This window comes from Brienomyrus brachyistius, chromosome 4, assembly GCF_023856365.1.
Source record: "Brienomyrus brachyistius isolate T26 chromosome 4, BBRACH_0.4, whole genome shotgun sequence".
Lineage (NCBI taxonomy): Eukaryota > Metazoa > Chordata > Actinopteri > Osteoglossiformes > Mormyridae > Brienomyrus > Brienomyrus brachyistius.
This window is the reverse complement of record NC_064536.1, coordinates 37,568,980-37,581,335: the sequence shown is the minus strand read 5'-3', so window position 1 is coordinate 37,581,335 and position 12,356 is coordinate 37,568,980. Positions and strand designations below refer to the sequence as shown.

Below are 12,356 nucleotides of genomic sequence, written 5' to 3'. Positions count from 1 at the left end.
GGGGTCCCCCAGGACTGGGTTGAGAAACAGTAGTCTGTAGAACAAGCTCAGAGATCGCTTTAGCATACAACAGTCACTAGAGGGCAATCTACAGCCCAATCCTGTGTTTCCCTGTTGCTAGGTAATCACACAGCGCTTGTTTGTTGCTTGGGAAATGTGGATGGTGGTGGCTCAGCACACCCATGTCTCTTTCCACAGTCTTTTACAGATCTGCAGCACAAGCCTCAGCTTGTGGACTTGACCGTGGAAGAGGGTCAAAGGTTAAAAGTTATCTATGGGTCCAGCGTGGGGTTTCACGTGATCGACGTGGATTCTGGGAATCCCTATGATATCTACATCCCGTCGCATGTAAGTGGTGAGGGCGCTGCAGCTCTCTCTACCATGACACGCCCCCCCCCCCCCCCCCCCAGCCTTGCGCTCGAGTGGTCAGGTGACCTATTGCAACAGCGACGAGATGGCTGACCAATAAGAGGGCGGAAGATGAACATGGGTGAATCTTCCTCCCCCAATCTACGACCTTTGACTGACGTAAACGACTGAAGGGGAAAAATGAAACCCGTACGATAAACGGCCGGAAGTTGTGGCCCCCTTGGCCCGCGGGCCCCGTGGGCTCCAGAAGCTGGGGCTGAGCTGTGGTGCAGCAGCTGGGAGCTCATATTGTTGCAGCAGTTTCTCACCGGCCTGCCGCCGAGTGGAAGGGAGGGTGGGACAGAGTGAGGGTCGCCACCTGGTGGTTACTGTTATGCACTGCGGCTCTCACGTGGGCTCACCTGCCGATGTTGCCTCCCCCCCCCCAGATTCAGAACAGTATCACCCCGCACGCCATTGTGGTGCTGCCCAAGACGGACGGCATGGAGATGCTTCTCTGTTATGAAGATGAGGGGGTCTATGTGAACACATACGGCAGAATCACTAAAGACGTGGTCCTGCAGTGGGGAGAGATGCCGTCTTCTGTTGGTAGGTCCTCATGCGGTGCTCCTCTCTCTGCCTTTGCCCCGCCCCCCTGCCCCACCCAGACTCCGCCCACACCCTTCCATAGCTATCGGAGCCCCTGACTACGGATATCCTCTACGCTCACATGACCACCCCCCTACTTTCACACACATACATGCTTGCATGACGCTGTCAACTGGACATCGCTGTAAGATTAATGAAAAGACCCCCCAGCCCACCCCCTGCACCGCGGCCACTGAGCACCCAGACAACCCCCCTCACTCAGTTCAGCCCAGTCAGTGGCCCCTTCCTGAGGTTCTGTGGGGTGGGGGGGACATCAGTCACTGCTTCACTGTGCTGTTCCCGTTCTGCCCCCCTCCCCACCCTCCCCCTTCCTGCGCCTGACTGTGATTGGATCCGTGCTTGGATTCCGTGCCTTGCAGGTCTCTCATTGCCGTCTCCCATGAGTCTATTGGTATTCCCGTCTCTGTGTCTGTCCACTGTCGCTTGTCTAATGTCCCCCCACCCAGGGCACCTCCAGGAAGATAGCTATACCACACAGGGGAAACATTCCAACATGCGGCTTCACAGCGTCGCCAGGGTAACAGACAACACCGCAGGGAATAGTCATGTTTGGGAATATCTCAGCCGGAATGACCGGAAGCTCGACAGGAAGAGAAATATCAGCAGGGTGTCTGGTTTTGTTGATAATCGCGGATCTGTGGCAGCGGCGTTTCTGCCTCATGGGCCGCTGCTCTTCTTTTTCCTTGCGCCATTTATTGCCAGACAGCCCCGGAGTGATTGGGTGACATATGATTTTCCAGGATTTTCTGCAAGAGCGTATCGAGCGGCCTGAGCCTTCAGAGCTGCTCAAGAAGTGCCCAGATCCATGCCCCCCCCCCCCCCCCCTGCCCAGCCAGGTTCAGCAGGGCAGGTCACCCCAGCTCTCCAATAAGACAAGGGTCCGCTGATGCAGAGCAGTTAGTCAGCAGCAGTCATGGAGCTGCACGTTCTCCGCCATCTTGTAAGCCTCGAGGACACAGGGTGTGCCAGGTTCTGCTCATGAAGGGTGTGGGGAGCCACATTTTTGATGTCCGTCTGTTATTTCATGCGTCGTTTATTTCTGTGTCTGTGCTGTGCTTTGTTTCAAACGGGAAAACCCTGTGGTGTTTCTTTGTGTGTCGTCAGCGTCTGACCTGCTGCGTTTTATTTCTGTCTTGTCTGGCCCAACCTTCTCTCAAAGAGTGAAGGTTACCATTAATGTAGAAATGTCCCCGTGCCATGGCCCTTGGTGGCCATGATCCTGTCAGTCTTCATCGCAAAGGGCATTTTTAGGTTACCGTTTAACGCTCCACTGTGATTCTGCTTGCAGAATGACCAATAACAGCATGTTGTCGCCACCTGTTGGCTGCTCAGTGCATAACACCACACCAATTCCTTTCTAAATAAAAAGGACGTATTCTCTCTGCTTGCGCTGATGGAGTCTCCCTGGGGTAGGTGATCTGCCTCCTAAAGACCCCATTGAAGGGGGGGGGATAAAATCGAGCCATTCTGATGAGCATTCCTAACGAATCAGGAGCTAGTTCTCAGACGTTGATGAGCATTCCTAACCAATCAGGAGCTAGTTCTCAGACGTTGATGAGCATTCCTAACCTATCAGGAGCTAGTTCTCAGTCATTCTCCCTCCCGCCCAAGTCAGAGCAGGGTGGGTGCGGCTTTGGGATATGTGGAAACTGCTGCAATAATCGCCTCCTGGAACCTGGGCTGCCCTCGAAGGTGACAGTCACATCATCAGAACGTCAGAAGTCGTCGAGGGGGAAGGGTATCTCCCGTGCCGCATGCCCCTCGTGTACCTACACTCAGGCCTGTCCCTCTCCCTGCAGCCTACATCCACTCCAGTCAGATCATGGGCTGGGGAGAGAAGGCCATTGAGATCCGCTCCGTGGAGACGGGACACCTCGACGGAGTTTTCATGCACAAGCGAGCTCAGCGACTAAAGTTCCTGTCCGAGAGGAACGACAAGGTGAGGATGGTACTGCAATTCCGGGCACCATGGTGAGCCGTGGTGGGTGATGACGCTGACCCTTCCCACAATGCCCTTCTCTGCCCTCCCAGGTCTTCTTCGCCTCTGTCCGATCTGGAGGTAGCAGTCAAGTCTTTTTCATGACCCTCAACAGAAACTCCATGATGAACTGGTAAACTCACCAAACCCTCCATGTGCCCCCCCCCCCCTGCCCCCCGCTCCCTCACCCCCACTGTCCCCGCACTCCTGCGACCCCATCCATGTGGAGCAAACGAGGCCCACGTCAACGTTGATGGACAGAGAGAAACCTGGCGTCAGAAGGATAAGTGATGGTTGGAAGGAACATCAAGGGCTTTCGGGGGGCAGGGGGGCACCACTTAAACGAGGCCCCGCCCCCCCACAATTGCCTACCACCACTTCCTGGGGATAAATGCAGCTGTTCATGCTAAAGGCTGGACTTTATAGAGCCTGTCAGCGAGGGAGGGGATTTGTGATCTGCCCACCCCCTCGCAGAGCAACACACGACCCTCTCCATCTTTGATACAACATCCATACAGTTCTTATATAACAAGAAATAACATTTAGGTGAGATGGGCAGACGGTCTGTCCTCTTGGAAGCAGGACACGGTGGCCATGCTGCACCGGTGTCACTCAACACATTGGTGTCCATGTTGGCCCTCTAGAGGCTTGGGCTGCTTTGCTGTCCTACTGTCTGGAAGGGGACCTGGGCATTGACAAGCTGGGGGAAGAGGGATGTCCTTTGCGTTGTCCGGTATCTTTGACAGAAATATATGGAGCTGAAGGCTGTCTCTGGGCATAGTCACCCCCCCCATCTGTCACCACAAATACAGATTAGCCAGCTAACAGCAATAGAAATCAGGCTTTGGTGTTGGTGGGGTTCAGTCCTCTCGTACCAGTGAAGGCTGGTTCTGTTGCAGCAGACAACACTTTTAGGTCATTTGTGAACGCCTCCCGCCCCCCGGGTCGTAATCCCTGTCGATCTCAGTCTGACTGTAAATCTGCGTTCAGCTGTAGTCCAAGCAGTCGACCCGAAGCTGGTGAAAACAGAACACAAACTGTGACCGCTATCCCGTGATTTAAAGTTTTCCGTTTCCTTCTCTCTCTTTCTTTCTCTCTCTCTCTCTAACTTTCTCTCTTTCTCTGTTTCTTTCCAAGTGGCTGCTAGCATGGGCTGCCTGTGGGATTCTGGGATTTTACCGTAAAAAAGTAAGGAAAACAAACAAAAAAAAAACTGTGCGCGCTTCCCGTTATTGACCTACCTCGTTTCTTTTTCTAACCATTTAGTTGCATTTTTAAAAAATATGTAGACATGTACATAGAGGTTCACATCTGTACCCATCTCCGTTCAGCGATCCTGTTCCAGCGGTGTGTTGCACATGGTAAGAGGTGCAGTTGGCCAAGTTATGACTGAGCCAGAGAGACGCAGTAGGAACTGAATGTGGAAGCTTTCTAGAAAAACCCTTTTCATTTACCTATCCCCACAGGATAAAATACGGCGGATTTCGAGGACGTGGTATGGTGTGCTGAGTGCTTGAAATTCACCGTACGTTTTTAAAGTGTGCACAACTGCTACATATAGACATACAGGTGGCAGGAATTTGTAAGGATAGTGAATGCTGCGTATATTCATTTTAAAACCTTACTGTGACACGCATTATGTACTGTGTGAAGGGCATCCAAAGGGAGAATTTGACAAAAGATGTAACGATAAATGGCCGTTGTTATCATTGTCACTATTAGTATTATTGCCATCACCATCAACCACGAAATCGTGAAATTTGTGTTTAAATGACTACTGAATGAGACTACTTTAAATGGGAAGTGTATGAAAGGCGAATATCTAGGGGGGGGGGGAAATCATTCTTGCTTTTGTAAATATTTTTCCCAGCGTTTATTGCAGTTTCATACCTGCACACTCACGTATCATGTGAATATGAGCGTTGCACATCACAGAATGTCGTTCTTCACTCTGAATTTTATTGATACCTCCGCTGTTACCGACTTCAGCACAATCGCCGATAGGACAAAGCCCCAGAAATCAGCCCTGAACTAAGTGATATTTTGTACAGTTTAGTGTAAAAGTTCATTGTACAGTTGTCTTCAAGTGAAATTTGGGTTTCTTTGAACTTCTTTTAAAATTGACTATTTGTCTTACGATTTAGGCATTTATTTGCAAAATACATAGCATGATGTAAGGGAAGATAAAACTGACAACTTGATATTGATTTCCTTCTCTTTTTTACATTTATTTGATCTCTAGGACAGTGCGTATTTGATTTGGATGTAATCTTTGTCGACTGAAACATTAACAGGGAACGATCATTTTTATAACCTACTGTTTTTGATCAGTGACTGGTCATAAGTGATTCTCCACCTGTTAGTCCATCGCAGCACGAATAGGCGGCTGACAAGCGGAGGGCGAGCCAAACGCCAAGCTGAAGGTGATTAAATGAGTGACGATTGATCAATTATTAATTAGGTACAGTGCACCGTGGCAAACCACGTGACTTACGTGGGTGCTGTCTTTGAATTAATGACGTCACTGTAGGCTCCGCTTGTTTATCGCCAGTATTGCGTTAAGGATTACTAGATTTGCTGTACTTTTCCCTGGTTTAGCGGTTCCCTGTATTTTTAGGCTTTAACAAAATCAATGTAACTTTTTCCTCCACATATCGGTACATTTTGTACAGGTATTCTGTTCTATAGCTTATTGGAATTCCTGGACTCCATGCACGGTTGAAATATGCATAAGAATGTCAAGATTACCTAAAGGTTGTGGTTCTGTCCGTTTTCGCAGATCTACCTTTAAAATGAGCCGCCTTTTCCATTTCTTTCTGTCATATCTGCATTTGGGGGAAAATCAATTGTTTAGGGAGAGATATGGTAAGCTTTTAGAGGTGTTTTATTTCTCCTGGATTTATTGTAATGTTTGCACAATATAAATATTTATATTTGAGGAAAGAGTAAATGATGACCTAATTGGGATATTGTTATGGGGAATGGGAGGACACTAATACTGAATCAAGCCTAAAACCGTTTTAGCAATAAAATATACCGGTGGTTTAGCTTTTTTAAATTCCTCTCCTTTTATTTGCCAGATTCTGGTGGAAGCATTGTGTTAACTAGTAGAGAAACGGGGTTGTTTTGTACTAACAGAGCTTTGTGGAGCTTGTTTGTGTGATGGATATGTACACTGGGAGGCGGGGGGGGGGGGGGGGGGGACACTTCTGCTAGACTTCTCTCAGTTTTCACTTCCCAGAACTGTTACACATTGTGTTTATCAAATTATGAGCATTAGATTTGTCCTGTTTTTTAAGTCAATAAATCAATAAACAAGCAAATGAACAAACAGTAGCCCTGCGTCCCTGTGTTTCTGGGTGTCAGAGGATGGTGTTAGATGACTCTTTTAGATTATCTATCTGTCTTTTTTTTGCCATTAAGAAACCCTCTACCATTCATGGTCACAGAAGAGTGTTTTTTCACGAGCCATTTGCTAGCCTCAGTAAAGAGGCCGTGTACAGGCCTGGTATGTGGTTTATCATGATATCCATACAAGCTTTAGGTCAGTGATCCCCAACCCCAGTGCTAATAAACCTCACTCACTGGTCCCAAAGCTGCTCAGATTCCCAGTTCACACACCAGAACAGATATTCTTTCAATTACTGAAAAGGAAGCAAGTGGCAGCACCTCTTAGGCATGTAACCCTCATGAATGGCAACCTGGCCTGGCAAACAACTTTCATATTTTAACTGTACTGCATTCTGCTGTGGCCTTTCCCTTATCAATAGCGATGCAAGCTTCCACTTGACCCTAAACAACCTCTCAGTTCATGCATTTCATATTGAAAATATAGGTTACAGAAGGCCAGTGATGGTCAGAAGACAATTGGGTCAGTGCTTTCCTCCTGTGACTGTGTGAAAATGCCACTATCTGAAGTGGATTACTGGTATACTCTATACTGTACTATAAAAAAGCCAACGAGTTCAAGTCTTAGGTGGCTGAATGTATTCAACTAAAAGGTTGACACAGCAGTGCTATGGGGAATAAGCATTTGCACTTCTTGTAAAAGGAGGGGATCACAACCTAGTACAGCAATATGGTCTAATCATATGGTCCACTAGCACAGAGTAGGGGTGGGATTTTATATGTTTAAAATAAATTACAAATATTGTCTCGTAAAAAGAATATACACCGTTTAATCAGGATGAACATCATTTTTCTCTTGATTTAATCCGTGTCTCTTATGATCTTACAATATACATGCAGTTCAGCTCTGTGAAACTAAGTAAACTGTTAATTTGGCAATGCGTTATATTTTATAGCCTATGCAGAGACATCATTTTCCGTACTGACGCAATGCCGGCCATGTGAGTGCAGTCAGAACGCCAGTGAAACCGGAAACCGTGGGGCATCTGGGAAATGTTTCTGGAACTCCGCCCCCTTTGAGGGTGCCGCAGTAAAATTGGGCGCGCCTGCGCAGTCGCGTTCTTTTTTTGTTGGAAGGTAAGAGTCGCATGGCGCGTGCTTCTCTCCGCAGCGCAGAAAAATAAATAAGTTTTTGGAGAAAATCCCTTGCTTCGAGCTCGTGCTGTGGCGTCGCGTTAACGCGTGTCTTGACGAAGCCGGAATTCAGGCTACGAGCGGTAAGAGGCTGTGAGTCGGGGTGCGGATTTGCGTTTCTAGTAGCGTCCCGCTACACGCTATGCTCTGCGCGAGACGGGCGCGAGGCCTTGGCCGCGCGCTTGCAGTGGACGCTCGCCCATGGCTCGCAACAGAAGCCGTCTGGTGGCGGACTTTACACATTTTACACACAAAACTGCTACTTTAAAGCCTATCGCCGGCTCAAAGTTCGGTCCCGCTGCACGTTGGGCTCCAGTCGGCGCAGTTTGTCCGGTCTTTTTAGTCGGCGGCTATTTGGGAGAGCCTGGTTACGTTATCGGGCTCTTCTGGGTGATGGGGGTGGGGTGGAGAATACGGAGACTAAAAGCGGATCCGAGGCGCAGTGAGAGGGCCGTTACGGGACATGTTATCAATGCCGAATAGCTAGTAGAATAACTCGGCGGCCCAGGTGGATTTTCCACCAGGATACTGTCTGCTGGAGCTTCTGCCGCGGCTGGGCGTGTGGGGGCCCAGCACTTTATTTATCGGGGATTACAATTAGACTGAAGGCGCTCCGGCTTGTGGTTGACAGTCGCCGACGGTTTGAAGTGATGCGGCCTGAGGGATGTCGCTGTTCCCCGGCCTACTTGGTTGTTTCATTGTTAGCTACTTCGCTCCGATTCATTGTTCAGGGCGGCAGTGTAACCGCGCTGTGTAACCGTGGTAACAAAGCCGGAGGCCGGCCTGTATGCGCAAGTCGGCCCCCTTCCGCGGGTAATTGAACATGTCGGCCGTTCGCGTGGCGTCGTAGCTCCGGGGCACCGTGAGGCTGTAAGATAGCGGCGGCCGGAGTCGCAGGCTCTAGCTTCCGCTTCCCGATGACACCGTAGGCCTAACGGGGACACGTGGACAGGGCGTGGGGTAGCCGTGGCGCGCTGCCTCCGCCAGTGGCTATCGATACGGTTCATTGGTATAAAACTATATGAAAGGCCATCGCATCTAAAAGTTTTTCCGCCTGGCCTGGCAGACCTGGAGTTCCCATATAGCATTTGAAACGTGGTCCGTTTCACTGACGTAACGGAGATGGCGTCTGAAAGCGTGCTGCTGTTTTCCGTGCAGCGCCGTGGGCCTCTTTTCATTGAGCGCCGGCGACTTTATTTCACTATGACGGTGTATCTCGGCAGCTTTCGTTTAACTCGCGGACTTATAAACAACCCGGCGCACTGAGCCTTTGCTTTGTGGTGCATGAAAGTCCACGGAGGATGTTGCTTTATCGCTCTCCCCGTCTTATTCCGCAGCTCCCTCTACATTCGACCCCCGCCACCATGGCAGACCCAGATATCGATTTCACCAGCGGCGATGCAGGGGCCTCTGCCACCTTCCCCATGCAGTGCAGCGCGCTGCGTAAGAACGGCTATGTGGTCCTGAAGGGACGCCCCTGCAAAATCGTGGAGATGTCCACCTCCAAGACCGGCAAGCACGGGCACGCTAAGGTACCGACGGGTGGGGGGCTCTTTTGGGGTGGGGCGTTTTATGATGGCTTTGCATGCGTCTAATGTTTAGTGCTTGGTAGATCTAGGGCTTTGATAATGTGTGACTGTCCTGTGATTGATCCTGTAGGTTCACATGGTCGGGATTGATATCTTCACTGGTAAGAAGTATGAAGATATCTGCCCCTCCACCCACAACATGGATGTCCCCAACATCAAGAGAAATGATTTCCAGGTGATTTGACTGACGACTTTCGAGGTTCTGCTGCCTTGACCATTAGGAGCTGTGCTGATTTCTGTCCTTATTGGGCCTGTGCTGCAGGTATTCGAGAAGTTGATAGATGTTTACCGGTGGATAATTGGTTGTGATGAAGGCTGGCTTTCTTATAACAGCTTCAGTGCATAAATCAGGCTTACACCGTGATGGCTGTCTTGCAGGCCCTGGCTGTTCTCTGTCCTGTGCTGGCTTGGAGGACAGTCTTTAGGATGCTGTAGCTAATTGAAAGTTAATACCCCTTCAGCTGTATGCCTCTGCTTCAGCTTTCAGTGAGGTGGCCTGAAATTAAAGCTGCCTCACTTTGGAAGGTGCATATCATAGCACTATATTGGGAATGAACCCATGCTGAATTTTGTCTAAAACATGGCAGAACTTGCCCACTTCCTCCAGCTGATTTGAGCCCATTCACTTTGGCTTTTATTGTTGCTGTGCTTCATAATGTTTGAACTTCAGGGGAAACAAGGTCCGAAGTCATTTGGAGTTGAAGTGCCAGGTGCCCTTGTCAACTAGTGGATAGTCGGGCCTCCTACTGCAGTGAAGTGGTCTTAATTTCATCTGGTTTGAATCAGTTTACAGGTTTAGGTTATCGGTTGGAAGACCTGTAGCTTGGTTACTGGCTTATCGGGGTAACTTGTCGGATTTAAGGTAGTCTGGGTAAAATATAGGTGAATGAATATGAAGGCAATTTTAAACTATGGTACCTTAAATCCAACAAGTTACCCCGAAGCCAGTAACTCCGCTTCGTAGTACAGGCCACTGCCTGACAAGCTCAGCTGGTGATATTTGGTTGTCAGTACTATAGCTGAATTTGTAATCCACGTTTAGTTATGCCTTGATTGATACATTGACTTGTGTGACCGGACTCTAATTCAGTTCTTGTGGTTTGATTAGCCCTCATGAATGGTGTATTATGGCTCCTTCCAGCTTCTGCATAGAGGCTTAGATTCGTTATGCCAGGGCATTTCTGCTTTGGTTCAGTCCGTTGAGGAATCAGTCTTCATTCATATCGTCTGGACGTTGATGAATTAGTACATCGGCACGAGCTTTCCGGGCGGTGACCCTCATCGGTGCCATGCGGCCATGCACTTTTACTTGTATCTACAGATTGTGCCCGGTAAATTAGGGTGAGGATTGTAGTGCGGTTGTGATGGTTGGTGCATTTCCCCCGTTAGCTGATTGGCATCACCGACGGGTTCCTCTCCCTGCTGATGGACAATGGTGACGTTCGTGAGGACCTGCGAATTCCCGAGGGAGACCTGGGCAAGGAGATTGAGGGCAAGTATGAAGGTGGAGAGGAGATACTGGTAAGTGGATTTGGCCGTGCTTTGCCGTGCACCAGAACCTGGCATCTGTGCGTCGCACAAGCAGTGGGAGCGGCTGAGCCTCGAACCCATCTTAATTGCTTTGTTATGACTGTCAGCACCAATGTCTATTTAGTAAATACTGTGATTTGATTATTTATGGCTGCACTCCAGTAATATCTTTATAGTGATGGCAATCTCCTAGCCTTGTGTTTGGGGGTGCACGTGGGTGCCATTTAAGGACCCTTGTGAATTATTCTAGAGGTGGAGTCGTAGCCCGCATTGTGCCTTGTGGAACGTCGACTCATTAATCCTCCTGATTCGTGGCTTGGTCTCTGCTGATAAGCTGGTTAACAGGTGCCTCAGTCAGCAATTACAGGGTGCAAGTGTGAATATCACTTTGTTCAGGGGGTGTGATGTCGACCTCTCGTCTCCCCTTCTACTAGGTCTCTGTGCTCTCTGCCATGGGGGAGGAGTGTGCGGTTGCCATCAAATCCATGACCAGCAAATAGGAAGAGAAGAGACTGGATGTTCAGGCTGAGACCTTATACCACAACTCCTTCATTTTGGCTCTAATTCTCACCAAAGCTATGGCCTTCAAACAACCTCAAGTTTCTTTTCTGGTTTTTTGTTTTGTCCCCCCTCCCCAAACCCAAAAAACACGCTGGACTTCTTGCAACTTGTCCCGCCAGTCCAATTTGGCATCCTGCCTGATCACTGAGGTTTTCAGTTTTAAATTGCATTCCTTGCCTTTTAATTTTTGCCTTTAAGATGTCAGTCTTGCCACCTACATTCCTGAATGTTAAGGTTAATAACGGGATCCAATTTTGTAAGTTTTTTTTTTCTTATTATTATTATTATTACTTAGGCTGAATAGTGCAGCATTTATGCCTTTCTGGGGGAAAAATGCATTTTGAGTTGAGGGAGGGGGAATTAACTGACATTTAACTCCTTAATTTTATTCCTACCTTGTGTGAAGGGGGGGCTTGCTTTTCCCAGCCTTGCTGGTGTTGACCACAGATTGCTTACAAAATGTTCGCCCCGAGTCCCAGGCCACCCTCGCAGAATGTTGGCTAACTGGAGTTGGCACTTAAGAGATTTGGGTGTAAACAGGTCATTTTGCCCGCTCAGAAACAAACTTCTGTGATTTCCTTCTAAATGATATTTTTTTTTTAAACCAAGAAAGACATGGATGGCCAGCACGGCTGTCCCCGGTAAACCTAATAAGCGTCAAAGCCTGTACGTGTCTCGGCTGGGGAGGCTCTTTCCGAATGTTTTGCTGGCGCCTTGTGTCGTGCTTTGGATGGGAAGTGGTTGGCGGGAGGTGGGGGTGTTGGATTTTTGGTTCCCCCAACTCAAGGCCTTTTGTCACCAGACTGGAGATAGCAAAATAAAAAATGAATAGAGAAATTTCCCAGTTGGTTCCTTTTATTGTATTTAACATACAGTGATATTAAAATCAGTGAAGATCTCCCCAGTGTATCTGTTTCTGAATGTTGATTGGGTGTTGCCCTTCCTTTGCCGGATCATGTCTTGAAGCTCTTAAGTGATTTTAAGAGGCAGTGATCCTCATATCCTAAGTGTCATTCTGTGGGCATGGGAGTTGACTGCTTGATGTTACGGTGCCTTCCATTTTCTATTAGAGCAGTGACTTTTTTTTGTACGAGTACACAGGCATTAGCCATCCATCACGTTTTCAGAAATGGTTCAAA

General features: G+C 48.6%; 2 protein-coding genes across 7 annotated transcripts in view; both read left to right on the top strand.

Annotated features, from left to right (window-relative positions):
- The window catches only part of LOC125740590 (traf2 and NCK-interacting protein kinase-like), a 33,896-nt gene extending 27,565 nt beyond the window's left edge, over positions 1-6,331 (top strand). For all 6 annotated transcript variants that reach the window (XM_049011940.1, XM_049011939.1, XM_049011936.1 and 3 more), the window contains 4 exons: positions 199-348; positions 798-957; positions 2,817-2,956; positions 3,049-6,331. In XM_049011940.1, the coding sequence (XP_048867897.1) occupies positions 199-348; positions 798-957; positions 2,817-2,956; positions 3,049-3,132 (534 nt within the window). In that variant the 3' untranslated portion in view covers positions 3,133-6,331. The remainder of the gene's footprint in view (positions 1-198; positions 349-797; positions 958-2,816; positions 2,957-3,048) is intronic.
- A 1,148-nt stretch (positions 6,332-7,479) lies between these two features.
- LOC125740593 (eukaryotic translation initiation factor 5A-1-like) lies at positions 7,480-12,116 on the top strand. Its single transcript, XM_049011947.1, has 5 exons — positions 7,480-7,620; positions 8,875-9,069; positions 9,197-9,301; positions 10,516-10,647; positions 11,091-12,116. The coding sequence occupies exons 2-5, from the start codon at positions 8,902-8,904 to the stop codon at positions 11,154-11,156; spliced, it is 471 nt and encodes a 156-aa protein (XP_048867904.1). The 5' UTR covers positions 7,480-7,620; positions 8,875-8,901; the 3' UTR covers positions 11,157-12,116.
- The last annotated feature ends 240 nt before the right edge of the window (positions 12,117-12,356 follow it).

What these genes read in the sequence shown, in the direction of transcription:
- LOC125740593 (XM_049011947.1), top strand. Translation starts at nt 8,902, where the DNA reads ATGGCAGACCCAGATATCGATTTCACCAGCGGCGATGCAGGGGCCTCT. An exon ending in GCAAGCACGGGCACGCTAAG is followed by an intron (nt 9,070 to 9,196) that starts GTACCGACGGGT and finishes TTGATCCTGTAG; the next exon opens with GTTCACATGGTCGGGATTGA. An exon ending in AAGGTGGAGAGGAGATACTG is followed by an intron (nt 10,648 to 11,090) that starts GTAAGTGGATTT and finishes CCCTTCTACTAG; the next exon opens with GTCTCTGTGCTCTCTGCCAT.